This window comes from Atractosteus spatula, chromosome 16 (assembly GCF_055471065.1).
Source record: "Atractosteus spatula isolate fAtrSpa1 chromosome 16, fAtrSpa1.hap1, whole genome shotgun sequence".
Lineage (NCBI taxonomy): Eukaryota > Metazoa > Chordata > Actinopteri > Semionotiformes > Lepisosteidae > Atractosteus > Atractosteus spatula.
In genome coordinates, this window is record NC_142721.1 from 17,063,246 (window position 1) to 17,081,595 (window position 18,350).

At 50.5% G+C, this 18,350-nt stretch overlaps 1 protein-coding gene across 1 annotated transcript in view; it reads right to left on the reverse strand.

The window, feature by feature from the left end:
* Positions 1 to 2,119: 2,119 nt before the first annotated feature.
* The window catches only part of cracr2b (calcium release activated channel regulator 2B), a 19,955-nt gene continuing 3,724 nt past the window's right edge, over positions 2,120 to 18,350 (reverse strand). The window contains 11 exon segments of the mRNA XM_088935221.1: positions 2,120 to 2,870; positions 3,110 to 3,186; positions 4,695 to 4,802; positions 5,987 to 6,101; positions 6,314 to 6,395; positions 7,264 to 7,381; positions 7,634 to 7,841; positions 8,036 to 8,115; positions 16,687 to 16,741; positions 17,506 to 17,525; positions 17,527 to 17,578. Of these exon segments, the coding sequence (XP_088791347.1) occupies positions 2,783 to 2,870; positions 3,110 to 3,186; positions 4,695 to 4,802; positions 5,987 to 6,101; positions 6,314 to 6,395; positions 7,264 to 7,381; positions 7,634 to 7,841; positions 8,036 to 8,115; positions 16,687 to 16,741; positions 17,506 to 17,525; positions 17,527 to 17,578 (1,003 nt within the window). The 3' untranslated portion in view covers positions 2,120 to 2,782.

Below are 18,350 nucleotides of genomic sequence, written 5' to 3' on the forward strand. Positions count from 1 at the left end.
GATAGTGACCCTGTCTCTCAATAATAACAATACAGTGTGTGATCTCTTGTCTCAGCCTGAGGAACAGACAGTGAGCCTGTCTCTCAATAATAATAATACAGTGTGTGATCTCCTGTCCCAGCCTGAGGAACAGACAGTGAGCCTGTCTCTCAATAATAATAATGCAGTGTGTGATCTCCTGTCCCAGCCTGAGGAACAGATAGTGACCCTGTCTCTCAATAATAACAATACAGTGTGTGATCTCTTGTCTCAGCCTGAGGAACAGACAGTGAGCCTGTCTCTCAATAATAATAATACAGTGTGTGATCTCCTGTCCCAGCCTGAGGAACAGACAGTGAGCCTGTCTCTCAATAATAATAATACAGTGTGTGATCTCCTGTCCCAGCCTGAGGAACAGTGAGCCTGTCTCTCAATAATAATAATACAGTGTGTGATCTCCTGTCTCAGCCTGAGGAACAGACAGTGAGCCTGTCTCTCAATAATAATACAGTGTGTGATCTCCTGTCCCAGCCTGAGGAACAGACAGTGAGCCTGTCTCTCAATAATAATAATGCAGTGTGTGATCTCCTGTCCCAGCCTGAGGAACAGATAGTGACCCTGTCTCTCAATAATAACAATACAGTGTGTGATCTCTTGTCTCAGCCTGAGGAACAGACAGTGAGCCTGTCTCTCAATAATAATAATACAGTGTGTGATCTCCTGTCCCAGCCTGAGGAACAGTGAGCCTGTCTCTCAATAATAATAATACAGTTTGTGATCTCCTGTCCCAGCCTGAGGAACAGTGAGTCTGTCTCTCAATAATAATAATACAGTGTGTGATCTCCTGTCCCAGCCTGAGGAACAGTGAGCCTGTCTCTCAATAATAATACAGTGTGTGATCTCCTGTCCCAGCCTGAGGAACAGACAGTGAGCCTGTCTCTCAATAATAATAATACAGTGTGTGATCTCCTGTCACAGCCTGAGGAACAGTGAGCCTGTCTCTCAATAATAACAACAATAATAAAATAAGAGGTTTGAGTAAGTACATTTCGACTGTGGAGCTATCTTCAGGTGTGTAGTAGTTGTAGTGATAATAATAAAAAATTGAAAGAGAGGAGAGAGATGAGATGATGGCAGGGGGAAAGTGAGACATTTTGACCTTTATCAACACTTTATTTAACAGTTGCACCACGAGAGAGACACTGGGGGAATGAGGAGACTTTGCTCTTACACATCCTCAGAGATTCACCGATTAAAAACAAGAACTTAATTAAAAACACACCTCTCTGTGAATTGAAACATTTACAAATATTACATAAAAATACAATTTCATTTACAGTTCGGCATTGGGTTAAAATGAAAAAGAAAGAAAATGAAGTATGATTTTCATACAAACACATACACATTTCATACAAAACCCCTCCTGCAGTGTTAGAACTTGTACTTTTAATTACAGCTGGTGTCTCATTGTTCTGTCAATCATTTCCCTTCTGGTATTCCTGACAAATGGAGTATTCAAATACATATCCAGTACACAGACATCATTGACTGTGTTATAACTGTCCAGGTACACAGAGCTCAGAGCCCTGTTGTAACAGTACTGACAGTACAACACCTGTCAGGTACAGAGAGCTCAGAGCCCTGTTGTAACAGTACTGACAGTACAACACCTGTCAGGTACACAGAGCTCAGAGCCCTGTTGTAACAGTACTGACAGTACAACACCTGTCAGGTACAGAGAGCTCAGAGCCCTGTTGTAACAGTACTGACAGTACAACACCTGTCAGGTACAGAGAGCTCAGAGCCCTGTTCTAACAGTACTGACAGTACAACACCTGTCAGGCACACAGAGCTCAGAGCCCTGTTCTAACAGTATTGACAGTACAACACCTGTCAGGTACAGAGAGCTCAGAGCCCTGTTGTAACAGTACTGACAGTACAACACCTGTCAGGTACACAGAGCTCAGAGCCCTGTTGTAACAGTACTGACAGTACAACACCTGTCAGGTACAGAGAGCTCAGAGCCCTGTTGTAACAGTACTGACAGTACAACACCTGCCAGGTACAGAGAGCTCAGAGCCCTGTTCTAACAGTACTGACAGTACAACACCTGTCAGGTACAGAGAGCTCAGAGCCCTGTTGTAACAGTACTGACAGTACAACACCTGCCAGGTACAGAGAGCTCAGAGCCCTGTTCTAACAGTACTGACAGTACAACACCTGTCAGGTACAGAGAGCTCAGAGCCCTGTTCTAACAGTACTGACAGTACAACACCTGTCAGGTACACAGAGCTCAGAGCCCTGTTGTAACAGTACTGACAGTACAACACCTGTCAGGTACACAGAGCTCAGAGCCCTGTTCTAACAGTATTGACAGTACAACACCTGTCAGGTACACAGAGCTCAGAGCCCTGTTGTAACAGTACTGACAGTACAACACCTGTCAGGTACACAGAGCTCAGAGCCCTGTTCTAACAGTATTGACAGTACAACACCTGTCAGGTACACAGAGCTCAGAGCCCTGTTGTAACAGTACTGACAGTACAACACCTGCCAGGTACAGAGAGCTCAGAGCCCTGTTCTAACAGTACTGACAGTACAACACCTGTCAGGCACACAGAGCTCAGAGCCCTGTTCTAACAGTACTGACAGTACAACACCTGTCAGGCACACAGAGCTCAGAGCCCTGTTCTAACAGTATTGTCAGTACTGTCAGCCAGGCAGTGTCAACAATGTAACCAATTCTCCCCCCCTCTCCCCTCTCCTCAGAGCCCTGAGTTTGGACTCTCCATCTCGCCAGTCTCTAACTGCAGCAGCTCTTTGGACTGTCACTCTCCACAGACAGACAGAGGGCGCTCCCCACCTCCTGATCCTGCTGGTCTGCGAGCAGCCTGGACAGAGACAAGAGTGCAGAGAAACAGCTGTGCAGCTCAGTACAGTGCACTCAGCATGCAGTGAGAGATCAGTAGATCCGAATGCATTCTGGTAACAGTATAAAAGCACACAGGTCTAGAGGATACCGTGCACTGTGATGTAGTCGTCCACTATAGTACAAGGTAAGAGATTAGTCACTCCAGTCCACTCTAGTCGTGTGTTATAGGTGTGAGACCCAGTCAGGACATTTTCTCACCTGGCCAGGTGAGCCATGGGTTCATCAATATTGAGCCCAGCTTTCACACTGCATTCATAGAACACGGCCTGGTACTCCTGTAACACAGACACACAGCGCTGAGCTCACACTAAGTTTATTACCATTAACACTGCTGTACTGCTGTAGCACAGACACACAGCGCTGAGCTCACACTGAGTTTATTACCATTAACACTGCTGTACTGCTGTAGCACAGAGACACAGCAATGAGCTCACACTGAGTTTATTACCATTAACACTGCTGTACTGCTGTAACACAGACACACAGCGCTGAGCTCACACTAAGTTTATTACCATTAACACTGCTGTACTGCTGTAGCACAGACACACAGCACTGAGCTCACACTGAGTTTATTACCATTAACACTGCTGTACTGCTGTAGCACAGAGACACAGCAATGAGCTCACACTGAGTTTATTACCATTAACACTGCTGTACTGCTGTAACACAGACACACAGCGCTGAGCTCACACTGAGTTTATTACCATTAACACTGCTGTACTGCTGTAGCACAGACACACAGCGCTGAGCTCACACTGAGTTTATTACCATTAACACTGCTGTACTGCTGTAGCACAGACACACAGCGCTGAGCTCACACTGAGTTTATTACCATTAACACTGCTGTACTGCTGTAACACAGACACACAGCAATGAGCTCACACTGAGTTTATTACCATTAACACTGCTGTACTGCTGTAGCACAGAGACACAGCGCTGAGCTCACACTGAGTTTATTACCATTAACACTGACGTACTGCTGTAGCACAGAAACACAGCGCTGAGCTCACACTGAGTTTATTACCATTAACACTGCTGTACTGCTGTAACACAGAGACACAGCAATGAGCTTACACTAAGTTTATTACCATTAACACTGCTGTACTCCTGTAACACAGAGACACAGCGCTGAGCTCACACTAAGTTTATTACCATTAACACTGCTGTACTGCTGTAACACAGACACACAGCACTGAGCTCACACTGAGTTTATTACCATTAACACTGCTGTACTGCTGTAGCACAGAGACACAGCGCTGAGCTCACACTGAGTTTATTACCATTAACACTGCTGTACTGCTGTAACACAGAGACACAGCGCTGAGCTCACACTGAGTTTATTACCATTAACACTGCTGTACTGCTGTAACACAGACACACAGCGCTGAGCTCACACTGAGTTTATTACCATTAACACTGCTGTACTGCTGTAACACAGACACACAGCGCTGAGCTCACACTGAGTTTATTACCATTAACACTGCTGTACTGCTGTAGCACAGAGACACAGCGCTGAGCTCACACTGAGTTTATTACCATTAACACTGCTGTACTGCTGTAACACAGACACACAGCGCTGAGCTCACACTGAGTTTATTACCATTAAAACTGACGTACTGCTGTAACACAGAGACACAGCGCTGAGCTCACACTGAGTTTATTACCATTAACACTGCTGTACTGCTGTAACACAGACACACAGCGCTGAGCGCAGTGTTCTGGACAGAGCCCCTGTTGTTGGGAGTGTAATTCAGACTTGAGTGAAGTGTCCAGTTCAGAGTACCTGAGCCAGTCTCCGGCCATCTCTGGTCAAGACCTCCCTCTCAGTGTGCTCCACTGCATCCGTCTTATTGCCCAAGAGGAACAGCACTGCTCCCTCAGACACGCGTTCCTGACACAAGAGGAGAGAGACTGGCTGTCAGAGACTAAGAGACATGCAGAGACACACAGAGACAGACAGAGGCACAGTTAGACAGGCAGAGACTCAGAGATTCACAACAACTCCCAATCCTACCGGGAGAGGGAGGAGGGAACTCCATTGAACTGACAGCCCAGTATGTGATCTCCTGTCACAGCCTGAGGAACAGTGAGCCTGTCTCTCAATAATAATAATACAGTGTGTGACCTCCTGTCCCAGCCTGAGGAACAGACATTGAGCCTGTCTCTCAATAATAATAATACAGTGTGTGATCTCCTGTCACAGCCTGAGGAACAGACAGTGAGCCCGTCTCTCAATAATAATAATACAGTGTGTGACCTCCTGTCACTGCCTCAGGAAGAAAGAGTAAGTCTCTCAAATAATAAAGTTTTTACTAATTATTGCTGTTACAACAGTGCCATGCTGTGGCACTTTCTACTGGACACTTTCCTCCCTTCATAGAAAAGGCACTTCTTTACACAAAGGGTTGGGGGTGTGTGGAACAAGCTGCCCAACCAGACTGTTGAAAACAATACTCTGTCTTCCATCAAGACAGAGCTGGAGCGGATTTTCTCATTTGTAACCTCTCTTCTGCTCTTGTGCTTCTGTTGACTCTCTGTCTTCCACTCTCTCCCTCCCTCACTCCCTCACTCTCTCACTCCCTCCCTCACTCCCTCACTCCCTCAATCACTCCCTCAATCACTCCCTCCCTCATTCCCTCCCTCACTCCCTCAATCACTCCCTCAATCACTCCCTCACTCCCTCAATCACTCATTCCCTCACTCCCTCAATCACTCCCTCAATCACTCCCTCAATCACTCCCTCACTAGCTCCCTCCCTCACTCACTCCCTCGCTCCCTCACTCACTCCCTCACTTACTCGCTCCCTCCCTCACTCCCTCACTCCCTCGCTCCCTCCCTCACTCCCTCACTCCCTCACTCTCTCCCTCCCTCATTCCCTCCCTCACTCCCTCAATCGCTCCCTCAATCACTCCCTCACTCCCTCAATCACTCCCTCAATCACTCCCTCACTCCCTCACTCCCTCGCTCCCTCCCTCCCTCGCTCCCTCCCTCACTCCCTCACTCCCTCACTCCCTCCCTCACTTGCTCACTCACTCCCTCTCTCACTCCCTCACTCGCTCACTCGCTCACTCTCACCTGCACGCTATCCAGCCAGTTCCGGACAGCGATGAATGAGGCAGAGGAAGTGACATCATACATCGCCAACATCCCATCAGCCTTTCGGAAGTACTGCTGGGTGATACTCCGAAACCTGGGGAGAGGAGGGGGGGCAGACAGAGGTTCCTACAATTGTCATGGGTTTCTTACTGAGGTGTGACCTTGCTGCTACAGGGGAGGTGTTTTGGGTGTTAAAGGGAGGTGTTTTGGTTGTTAAAGGGAGGTGTTTTGGTTGTTAAAGGGGAGGTGTTTTGGGTGTTAAAGGGAGGTGTTTTGGCTGTTAAAGGAGGGGTGAATTTTGCTGACCTCTCCTGTCCTGCTGTGTCCCAGAGCTGCAGTGCAATAGGGGTGGAGTCCACTGTCACAGTGCGCACCTGGAAATCCATACCTGCCAATTATCACACAGTCCGTTATCACACAATCACTTAACACACTGCCAGCTGATATAATTAACATGATCCAAAGTAATTTAAATGTTTATAAACGCACCATTATTGACAAACTACAATACAAGACATAATGAAGCACTTTGCTAATTAATGTCAAATAAAATACAACTTCATGTTAATACGGCATATTGCCGGTTAATACAGACTTAATAGCACACTTCCAAGCACCTCTGGCACACTCACTGGCTCACAGACTCACAGACTCACAGACTCACTGGCTCACAGACTCACAGACTCACAGACTCACAGACTCACAGACTCACAGACTCAACGGCTCACTGGCTCACTGGCTCACTCACTGGTTCACTGGCTCACTCACTGGTTCACTGGCTCACTCACTGGCTCATTCACTCAACGACTCACTGGCTCACTGACTCACTCACTGGCTCATTGGCTCACTGACTCACTCACTGGTTCACTGGCTCACTCACTGGTTCACTGGCTCACTCACTGGCTCATTCACTCACTGACTCACTCACTGGCTCACTGACTCACTCACTGGCTCACTGACTCACTCACAGACTCACTGACTCACTGGCTCACTGGCTCACTGAGTCACTCACAGACTCACCGACTCACTCACAGACTCACTGGCTCACTCACTGGCTCACTGGCTCACTCTCTGGCTCGCTGGCTCACTCACAGACTCACTGGCTCACTCACTGGCTCACTGGCTCACTCTCTGGCTCGCTGGCTCACTCACTGGCTCACTGGCTCACTGGCTCACTCTCTGGCTCGCTGGCTCGCTGGCTCGCTGGCTCGCTGTGTCACTGTGTCACTGTGTTTGTGTCTCTCAGAGTCTCTCACCCACTGTGGCGTTGATGTTGGGCAGGAAGCTCCGTCTGCAGTACCTCTGGATGAAGGAGGTCTTTCCGACTCCGGAGTTCCCGATGAAGACCAACTTAAAGACGCGCTGCGGAGGGCGCTGCGGGGCCGGGAGAGGGGAGGGGAGGGCGCGGAGGCAGACACACAGAGGGACAGAGAGAGAAAGAAAACGAAAGTGAGAGGAATGGACAAGAGACATCTAGGCTGAAACTCCTTGGTGCAAACCAGACACCCCACAGACACAGTCAAAGGCAGTCAAATCTCCTTTCCAGCACTGACCGTCTCGAACCCGGGACTGCATATGAGCCGACAGCTTCAACTAAGCGGTTGCTGACAGCACACAGGAACTCACATCCGTGCCCACAGGCCGGTCTCTAGGTGTCTCCTTCACGTCCTCTTTCCCTTGCTGTGGACACCCGTCCCCTTCCTGTCCCAGCTCCGCCTCTTCAAGCTGTCCATCAGCCTTCTCACCTCGCTGGTGAGAGGCGTACTTCTTCCTGTCGGGCTCTGATGTCACTTCCTCAGAGACCTGATTGGTGGCATCAGTGGGATTCAGCTGCCTACATTAAGAAAGGAAGGAAGGGATTTCCGACATCAGTCGTTTTACTATGGTAATTCTGAGACATGACCACAGTGCATTGAGGTGGGGCTTGTGAGTCTGACTCCCACCAGCCAGGCCATACAAGTGCCTGTTCAAGCCCCACCCATCCCAAAGCCAGTTAGCCAATGAGAGAGCAATGAGCTGAGGACTGACCGTTTGATTGGCTTGTCCTCAAGCAGGTATTTGCCAATCACAGAGCCTTTCTTAAGCAGGGGCTTCCTGGCAGGAGGGGCCTAGACAGAGAAAGAGAGAGACAGCTAAACACTGACACTGAGAGAGAGGGGTTCATACAGACACACTGACTGGACACTCCAGTACATTAACACTGCACTGAGAGAGAGGGGTTAATACAGACACACTGACTGGACACTCCAGTACATTAACACTGCACTGAGAGAGAGGGGTTAATACAGACACACTGACTGGACACTCCAGTACATTAACACTGCACTGAGAGAGAGAGAGGGGTTAATACAGACACACTGACTGGACACTCCAGTACACTAACACTGCACTGAGAGAGAGGGGTTAATACAGACACAGTGACTGGACACTCCAGTACATTAACACTGCACTGAGAGAGAGGGGTTAATACAGACACACTGACTGGACACTCCAGTACATTAACACTGCACTGAGAGAGAGGGGTTAATACAGACACACTGACTGGACACTCCAGTACATTAACACTGCACTGAGAGAGAGAGGGGTTAATACAGACACACTGATTGGACACTCCAGTACATTAACACTGCACTGAGAGAGAGGGGTTAATACAGACACACTGACTGGACACTCCAGTACACTAACACTGCACTGAGAGAGAGAGGGGTTAATACAGACACACTGATTGGACACTGCAGCACAGACAGCAGCAGAGAGAGGAGAGAGCTGGGTTAGTGCGCTGGGTGTCATGCAGGAAACAGACAGGGTGGAGAGGGCGTCACCCCCAGCACCACCTCACCAGCTGGGCCTCTTGCTCTTCAAAGATCATCGCTTCCTGCTGCACCGCCTGAGACGAGCCCCTTCCACCTTGTGACCCAGCACTCATCCAGTGTTCTGGGACCCCAGCACAATGGGGGCTCAGTCCAGACTGCCAGCACATAAGGGGCTAGTGAGTACACAGACGTATGTGGAGGGCTGAGGCCGGGTACTGGCAGGATGATCCAAAATGAGCTCGTTCTGTCCATCTCACTCATCTGGGCGCTCGCCAGCTCGCAGATCCCAGAATCCCAGCCAGCTACTTATTTCAGAATCCCATGTACCTGACTGATCCCAGAATCCCAACCAGTTCACCGATCCCAGAATCCAAGCCAGCTCACCGATCCCAGAATTCCAGCCAGCTGACTGATCCCAGAATCCCAGCCAGCTACTTATCTCAGAATTCCAGGTAGCTCACCTATTCCAGAATTCCAGCCAGCTCACTGATCCCAGAATCCCAGCCAGCTACTTATCTCCGAATTCCAGGTAGCTGACTGATCCCAGAATCCCAACCACATCACCGATCCCAGAATCCCAGCCAGCTCGTTGATCCCAGAATCCCAGCCAGCTACTTATCTCCGAATTCCAGGTAGCTGACTGATCCCAGAATCCCAGCCAGCTGCTTATCTCAGAATCCCAGATAGCTCACTGATCCCAGAATCCCAACTAGTTCACCGATCTCAGAATTCCAGCCAGCTGACTGATCCCAGAATCCCAGCCAGTTCACCGATCCCAGAATCCCAGCCAGCTAACTGATCCCAGAATCCCATCCAGCCATTTCTAGACGTCGCTCTTGACAGTCGGAGCCCCAACAATATGGCTGTGCTGTTTGTCCCAGATGCCTGCGCCCCTGTCCCATCCCCAGACCCGGGACTGTTGGTCTCCTGGGGCGACTCGGTCGATGTCCTGCGGAGGGTTTCCAGTGCGTGTGCCAGGTCTCCCCCTCTTCCCGAGACTGGAGAGACCTGCGCGTGACCTTCGCTCGGGAGTGTGGTTTGTCCCACTGCTCGTCTCCCCCTCCCCGGGACGCTCCCGTTCCCGATACGTCCCACTGCTCGTCTCCCCCTCCCCGGGACTCTCCCGTTCCCGATACGTCCCACTGCTCGTCTCCCCCTCCCCGGGACGCTCCCGTTCCCGATACGTCCCACTGCTCGTCTCCCCCTCCCCGGGACGCTCCCGTTCCCGATACGTCCCACTGCTCGTCTCCCCCTCCCCGGGACGCTCCCGTTCCCGATACGTCCCACTGCTCGTCTCCCCCTCCCCGGGACGCTACCCTTCCCGATACGTCCCACTGCTCGTTTCCCCCTCCCCGGGACGCTCCCATTCCCGATACGTCCCACTGCTCGTCTCCCCCTCCCCGGGACACTACCCTTCCCGATACGTCCCACTGCTGCTCTGCGCCATCGGAGTACCCACGAGCCGCTCATGACAGGTCAGCCTCGGCGTCTGATCCGCCTTCCAGGGCTGCGACTCAGCGTGGAACTGGAACAGGGATTGGGGTTCCCACCAGGCTCTTAGGGGTGCCCCCCTAAAAGGAGTCCAAGTGAGGCGAAGAGGACAGACTTATCAGCCTCCTGCAGTCTGGGCTCACGCCAGCTCAGATTCACCAGCTGGACAACCCAGCAGGATGACCTTGTTCCGGGCACAGACTGGTGTGGTAAACAACTCAACAGGTAACCAGTACTGAGAGTACTCCACTTTCCAGTCAGTGTGGGCAGGTGAGCAGTACTGAGAGTAGTCCACTTTCCAGTCAGTGTGGCAGGTGAGCAGTACTGAGAGTATTCCACTTTCCAGTCAGTGTGGCAGGTGAGCAGTACTGAGAGTATTCCACTTTCCAGTCAGTGTGGGCAGGTGAACAGTACTGAGAGTATTCCACTTTCCAGTCAGTGTGCAGGTCAGCAGTACTGAGAGTACTCCACTCTTCAGTCAGTGTGCAGGTCAGCAGTACTGAGAGTACTCCACTCTCTACTCCCTCAGTGTGTGCAGGTGAGCAGTACTGAGAGTACTCCACTCTACTCCCTCAGTTTGGGCAGGTGAGCAGTACTGTGAGTACTCCAGTCTTTACTTCCTCAGTGTGGGCAGGTTAGCAGTACTGAGAGTACTGCACTCTGCTTCCTCAGTGTGCAGGTGAGCAGTACTGAGAGTACTCCACTCTGCTTCCTCAGTGTGCAGGTGAGCAGTACTGAGAGTACTCCACTCTGCTTCCTCAGTGTGCAAGTGAGCAGTACTGAGAGTACTCCATTCTGCTTCCTCAGTGTGCAGGTGAGCAGTACTGAGAGTACTCCACTCTGCTTCCTCAGTGTGTACAGGTGAGCAGTACTGAGAGTACTCCACTCTGCTCCCTCAGTGTGTACAGGTGAGCAGTACTGAGAGTACTCCACTCTGCTTCCTCAGTGTGCAGGTGAGCAGTACTGAGAGTACTCCACTCTGCTTCCTCAGTGTGCAGGTGAGCAGTACTGAGAGTACTCCACTCTGCTTCCTCAGTGTGCAGGTGAGCAGTACTGAGAGTACTCCACTCTGCTTCCTCAGTGTGCAGGTGAGCAGTACTGAGAGTACTCCACTCTGCTTCCTCAGTGTGCAGGTGAGCAGTACTGAGAGTACTCCACTCTGCTTCCTCAGTGTGTACAGGTGAGCAGTACTGAGAGTACTCCACTCTGCTTCCTCAGTGTGGAGGTGAGCAGTACTGAGAGTACTCCACTCTGCTTCCTCAGTGTGCAGGTGAGCAGTACTGAGAGTACTCCACTCTGCTTCCTCAGTGTGGAGGTGAGCAGTACTGAGAGTACTCCACTCTGCTTCCTCAGTGTGCAGGTGAGCAGTACTGAGAGTACTCCACTCTGCTTCCTCAGTGTGCAGGTGAGCAGTACTGAGAGTACTCCACTCTGCTTCCTCAATGTGGAGGTGAGCAGTACTGAGAGTACTCCACTCTGCTTCCTCAGTGTGGGCAGGTGAGCAGTACTGAGAGTACTCCACTCTGCTCCCTCAGTGTGGGCAGGTGAGCAGTACTGAGAGTACTCCACTCTGCTCCCTCAGTGTGGGCAGGTGAGCAGTACTGAGAGTACTCCACTCTGCTCCCTCAGTGTGGGCAGGTGAGCAGTACTGAGAGTACTCCACTCTGCTCCCTCAGTGTGGGCAGGTGAGCAGTACTGAGAGTACTCCACTCTGCTTCCTCAGTGTGCAGGTGAGCAGTACTGAGAGTACTCCACTCTGCTTCCTCAGTGTGCAGGTGAGCAGTACTGAGAGTACTCCACTCTGCTTCCTCAGTGTGCAGGTGAGCAGTACTGAGAGTACTCCACTCTGCTTCCTCAATGTGGAGGTGAGCAGTACTGAGAGTACTCCACTCTGCTTCCTCAATGTGGAGGTGAGCAGTACTGAGAGTACTCCACTCTGCTTCCTCAGTGTGGGCAGGTGAGCAGTACTGAGAGTACTCCACTCTGCTCCCTCAGTGTGGGCAGGTGAGCAGTACTGAGAGTACTCCACTCTGCTCCCTCAGTGTGGGCAGGTGAGCAGTACTGAGAGTACTGAGAGTGTCATGGTTCTTAAGTCGGGTTGTGGGGGTTGTGAGAGAGTGATAGTATAGGGTTAGTGTCATGGTTGTTGAGTAGCTGTGTTGGTTAGTGTCAATGTTGTTGAGGTAGTGTAGGGATAGTGTCATGGTGGTTGAGTTGCTGTGTTGATTAGTGTCGTGGTGGTTGAGTTGCTGTGTTGATTAGTGTCATGGTTGTTGAGTTGTTGTGTTGGTTAGTGTCATGGTTGTTGAGTTGCTGTGTTGATAAGTGTCATGGCTGTGGAGGTAGTGTTGCTGTGTTGGTTAGTGTTATGGTTGTTAAGTTGCTGTGTTGGTTAGTGTCATGGTGGTTGAGTTGTTGTGTTGGTTAGTGTCATGGTTGTTGAGTTGCTGTGTTGATAAGTGTCATGGCTGTGGAGGTAGTGTTGCTGTGTTGATTAGTGTCATGGTTGTTGAGTTGCTGTGTTGGTTAGTGTCATGGTGGTTGAGTTGTTGTGTTGGTTAGTGTCATGGTTGTTGAGTTGCTGTGTTGATAAGTGTCATGGCTGTGGAGGTAGTGTTGCTGTGTTGATTAGTGTCATGGTTGTTGAGTTGCTGTGTTGATTAGTGTCGTGGTGGTTGAGTGGCTGTGTTGGTTAGTGTCATGGTTGTTGAGTTGCTGTGTTGATAAGTGTCATGGCTGTGGAGGTAGTGTTGCTGTGTTGATTAGTGTCATGGTTGTTGAGTTGCTGTGTTGATAAGTGTCATGGCTGTGGAGGTAGTGTTGCTGTGTTGATTAGTGTCATGGTTGTTGGGTTGCTGTGTTGATTAGTGTCATGGTGGTTGAGTTGCTGTGTTGATTAGTGTCATGGTTGTTGAGTTGTTTTTTGTATGACTCAGGCGGAGGTCAGGGCCCTTGGTCACTGGGTTACTGTGTGGTGTGTTTCCTGCTGTTGCCTTGCCTGCCTGGAGAGCTGAGACAGTAACCAGCTTCCTAAGAAAATCTGGCAAATAACTACGCTGAAAATGAGAAAGAACTTCATCACAGATGGATCTTCACCCCCTGAACCTGAGGCTCTGTGAAGGGAGATGTTCTGTGTGACCTAACAGACAGGCAGACAAAAATCACACTAAGGGGGACAGAGAGATTCACTCGTCTCCTTTATTGAGCACAACTTCATTACTGAATTATAATCAAAACGAATAGCAATACACCATTGAGATCATGACCTTCACATACCGAAAATCTAGTGCACAACCAAAACCAAAAAATGATGTTGGATACACGGGGACACACATACTGATATAGTGTTAAACATACACACTGACACACACTGACATACCACTCACTGGTACACTGACACACACAGTGATACACACTGACACACACACTGATACACACACACACATACACTGACACCCTGAAATACTGACTCACACACACACACACACACACACTGATACACACTGACACCCTGAAAGATTGACACACTGACACACACACACACACACACACACACTGATACACACTGACACCCTGAAAGATTGACACACTGACACACACACACACACACACACACACACACACACACAGGTACACTGACAAACACTGGTACACAGACACCCACTGACACACTGAAATACTGACAATCTGACAGACACACACACTGATACACACTGACACACACACACTTGTACACTGACGCACACACTCTCACACTGACAGCACACTGGTTCACACTGACTCACACACTGACACACTGACAAACTGACACACACAGACACACACAGACACACACTGGTTCACACTGGTTCACACTGACTCACACGCTGACACACTGACACACTGACACACTGACACACACAGACACACACAGACACACACAGACACACACATACTCACACATACTCACACACTGACATATACTAACACACTGTGACACACACATTCTCAGACCGATAACACAGTGACCTGCCCCTCCAGTCTTGAATCGCAGGGGGTTAAGTCTGAATGACCAGCTGGCCAGCCTGAGTGGAGGACCCTGACCGTCCCATCAGTCACTGTTGTGACTATCTACAGCACACTTTCACCTGACCCCAACCCTACAATTTCACAGCAGAATAAAATCAAGAATAAAATCTCAAGAATAAAATCAAAGTGACACACTTGAAAAACCTGGAACTCCAGACAGTGACACTGCTCTCCAGTACAGCCCAGCATAGTCCGGTACAGCCCAGCACAGTCCAGTACAGCACAGTACAGCACAGTCTAGTACAGTCTAGTCTAGCACAGCACAGTCCAGCACAGTCCAGCACAGCACAGCACAGCACAGTACAGCACAGTACAGCACAGTCTAGTACAGTCCAGTACAGCCCAGTCTATTAAAGTACAGCACAGCACAGTCCACGTGCACAGTCCACAGCCCACAGCACAGCACAATCCACAGCTGAAACGTTGTGTTTTCATTCTTCTCTTTTCAGCATGGAATAAACCTATTACTTGTTCCTTTGTAGCCTATGCATGCTGACGCAGCTCCCCACCTGAACTAGTATAGTACAGTACAGCACAGTCCAGCACAGTCTAGTATAGTACAGTCCAGTAAAGCACAGTACAGCTCAGCAAAGTCTAGTACAGTACAGCACAGTCCAGTCCAGTAAAGCACAGTACAGCTCAGCAAAGTCTAGTACAGTACAGCACAGTCCAGTCCAGTAAAGCACAGTACAGCTCAGCAAAGTCTAGTACAGTGCAGCACAGTCCAGCACAGTCTAGTACAGTACAGCCCAGCCCAATCCAGTACAGTCTAGTACAGTACAGTACAGCTCAGCACAGTCTAGTACAGTACAGTCCAGTACTGCCCAGTATAGTACAGTCCAGTACAGCCCAGCACAGTCACAGTACAGCACAGTACAGTACAGCACAGTCTAGGACAGTACAGTACAGCACAGTACAGCACAGTCAATTACAGTACAGCCCAGCACAGTTCAGTACATCCCAGTACAACCCAGCACAGTCTTATACAGTCCAGTACAAACCAGCTCAGCACAGTCTAGTACAGCACAGTACAGCACAGTCTATAACAGTACAGCCCAGCACAGTACAGTATAACTCAGCACAGTCTAGTACAGTACAGCCCAGCACAGTCTAATACAGTCCAGTACAGACCAGCAAAGTATAGTCCAGTAGAACTCAGTACTGTCCAGTACAGCTCAGCACAGTACAGTACAGCACAGTCTAGTACAGTACAGCCCAGCACAGCCCAGTAGTACAGTACAGTACAGTCTATTACAGTACAGCACAGCACAGTCCAGTACATCCCAGTACAGCCCAGCACAGTCTTATACAGTCCAGTACAGACCAGCTCAGCACAGTCTAGTACAGCACAGTACAGCACAGTCTATAACAGTACAGCCCAGCACAGTACAGTACAGCTCAGCATAGTCTAGTACAGTACATCCCAGCATAGTCTAAGACAGTCCAGTCCAGTAGAGCCCAGTACTGTCCAGTACAGATCTGCAAAGTCCAGTACAGTCCAGTACAGGCCAGTACAGTCTAGTACAGTCTAGTACACTCCAGCACAGTCCAGTACAGCCCAGCATGATCCAGTACAGCCCAGTACAGTCCAGTATAGCCCAGCACAGTCCAGTCAAGGACAGTCCAGTACAGCCCAAAACAGCCCAGTACAATCCAGTCCAGTACAGCCCAGGACAGCCCGGTATAGTCCAGCATAGTACAGTCCAGCACAGTCCAGCACAGTATAGTCCAGCACAGTCCAGCACAGGACAGCACAGGACAGCACAGGACAGTCCAGGACAGTCCAGGACAGCCTAAAACAGCCCGGTACAATCCAGCCCAGTCCAGCACAGTACAGTCCAGTACAATCCAGCACAGTCCGGTCCAGTAAAGCCCAGCACAGTCCAGTCCAGGACAGTCCAGTACAGCCCTGTATAGCCCAGCAAAACACAGCACAGTATAATATAGACCAAGGAAGAAGACCAACACAACTAATACAGGCCAATAGAGTCCAGTCCCTCTCGCACAGCTGCGTGGTTGTGTCCAGTGTGTTGAGATTTGTACTGTCCAGCCCAGCGCCACACTCAGCTCAGCTGGATCTAAAACTCTGATCGCGGACAGTCTGAGGAAGAACAAGCCTCACCAATACAAACCAGGAGGCCAGTGCAGCCCCACAGAGCCCAGATGCAGCCCAGTACACGCCAGTCCTGTCTGAGCAGGTGGGTGTGTCTAGAATGGGTGGAGGGGGTGTGTCCAACAGTGGTGGGCGTGTCCACACGGAAGATATATAGAAGGAGGAGGAGTCAGGAGCCTCTGTCTAAAACTAACCATCTTCTGAGCGTGTCGGGCATCCTTCTCGTCTCTGAGCTTCTTATTCATCTCCCTGAGAGAGAGAGAGAGAGAGAGAGAGGCGGGGGGGGAGGGGGGAGAGAGGAAGAGAGGGGGAGTGAGGAGCACAGGGCAGAGAGAGGAGAGGAGGGAGAGAGACGAACACAGGAGAGGGAGGGAGAGGAGGAATTGAAAGAGGAGATCAGGAGAGGGAAAGGAGAGAAATGAAGGAGAGGGAGGAAGAGGAGGCAGAGTGATGGAGACAGTGAGAGTGAGGTGGCCGGGAGGAAAGGAGAAAGGAGGAAGACAGAGGTAAGAGGAAGATCTTCCAGAGTCCTGGCCCAGCCCTCAGTGCATCAGCCCAGCAGCCCAGCAGCACGCATTTAGACACAAATCATTCCATTCCTGAACACACTGGAAGACTTTCCTGCATTATTGTAGTTCAATTCTGTTTATAAGATAAGATAAGATCACTTTATTGGCCCTATACAATTTCTTGCATGAGGAATGTGTCTTTTCACAGACCCCAGCTTGCTCTCCATGAGACACACAGACAGGGAGAGAAGCTGGGGGTCAGAGCGCAGGGTCAGCCATTTATACAGCACCCCTGGAGCAGTTGGGGTTCAGGGCCTTGCTCAGGGGCCCAACGGAGTAGGATTCCTCTGCCGGCCGCAGGATTTGAACCGGCAACCTTCCAGGTACAGGTGCAGATCCTGAGCCACAGCGCCACCGGACTGTACTGTCTGTTCGTCTAGTGTTCTGCAGGCCTGTTACTCTAAACCCTAAAGCCCCCGGAGACACTCAGACAGACGGCTGTACCTCAGCAGGTCCAGTTGTTTTCATCAGACTCTCCTTCTCCTTCTGCATGTTCTTGGACACCTTCAGTATGTCCCTGGAGCAGACAGACAGGCAGACAAGTCAATCCACTGAGAGACAGACGGGCTGAGCCAGTGAGAGACAGACAGGCTGATCCAGTGAGAGACAGACAGGTTGGGTGCAGACAGTCAGACACAGACAGTCAGACTCAGACAGAGAGGGACAGACAGGCTGGGTGTAGACAGTCAGACACAGACAGTCAGACTCAGATAGAGATGGACAGGCAGGCTGGGTGCAGACAGTCAGACTCAGATAGAGAGGGACAGACAGGCTGGGTGTAGACAGTCAGACACAGACAGAGAGGGACAGACAGGCTGGGTGCAGACAGTCAGACACAGACAGAGTGACTCAGACAGAGAGGGACAGACAGGCTGGGTGCAGACAGTCAGACACAGACAGTCAGACTCAGACAGAGAGGGACAGACAGGCTGGGTGCAGACAGTCAGACTAAGACAGAGAGGGACAGACTGGCTGGATGCAGACAGTCAGACACAGACAGACAGTCGAATGAACGCAGACAGAGAGGGACAGACAGACAGTCAGACTCAGACAGAGAGAGCAGACAGACACACAGACAGACAGAGAGGGACAGACAGACAGTGAGACAGACAGGCGGATGGGTGCAGACAGAGAGGGACAGACAGACAGTGAGACAGACAGTCAGATGGGTGCAGACAGCCCAGGGCAGGGAGCTGGGGAGATACCTCTCCTTCTCCTCTGCTCTTCGGATGGGGGGCTCGGCGGGGGGTGGGCAGGAGGCAGGGGTTACTCTGTGCAGCTCCTGCCGG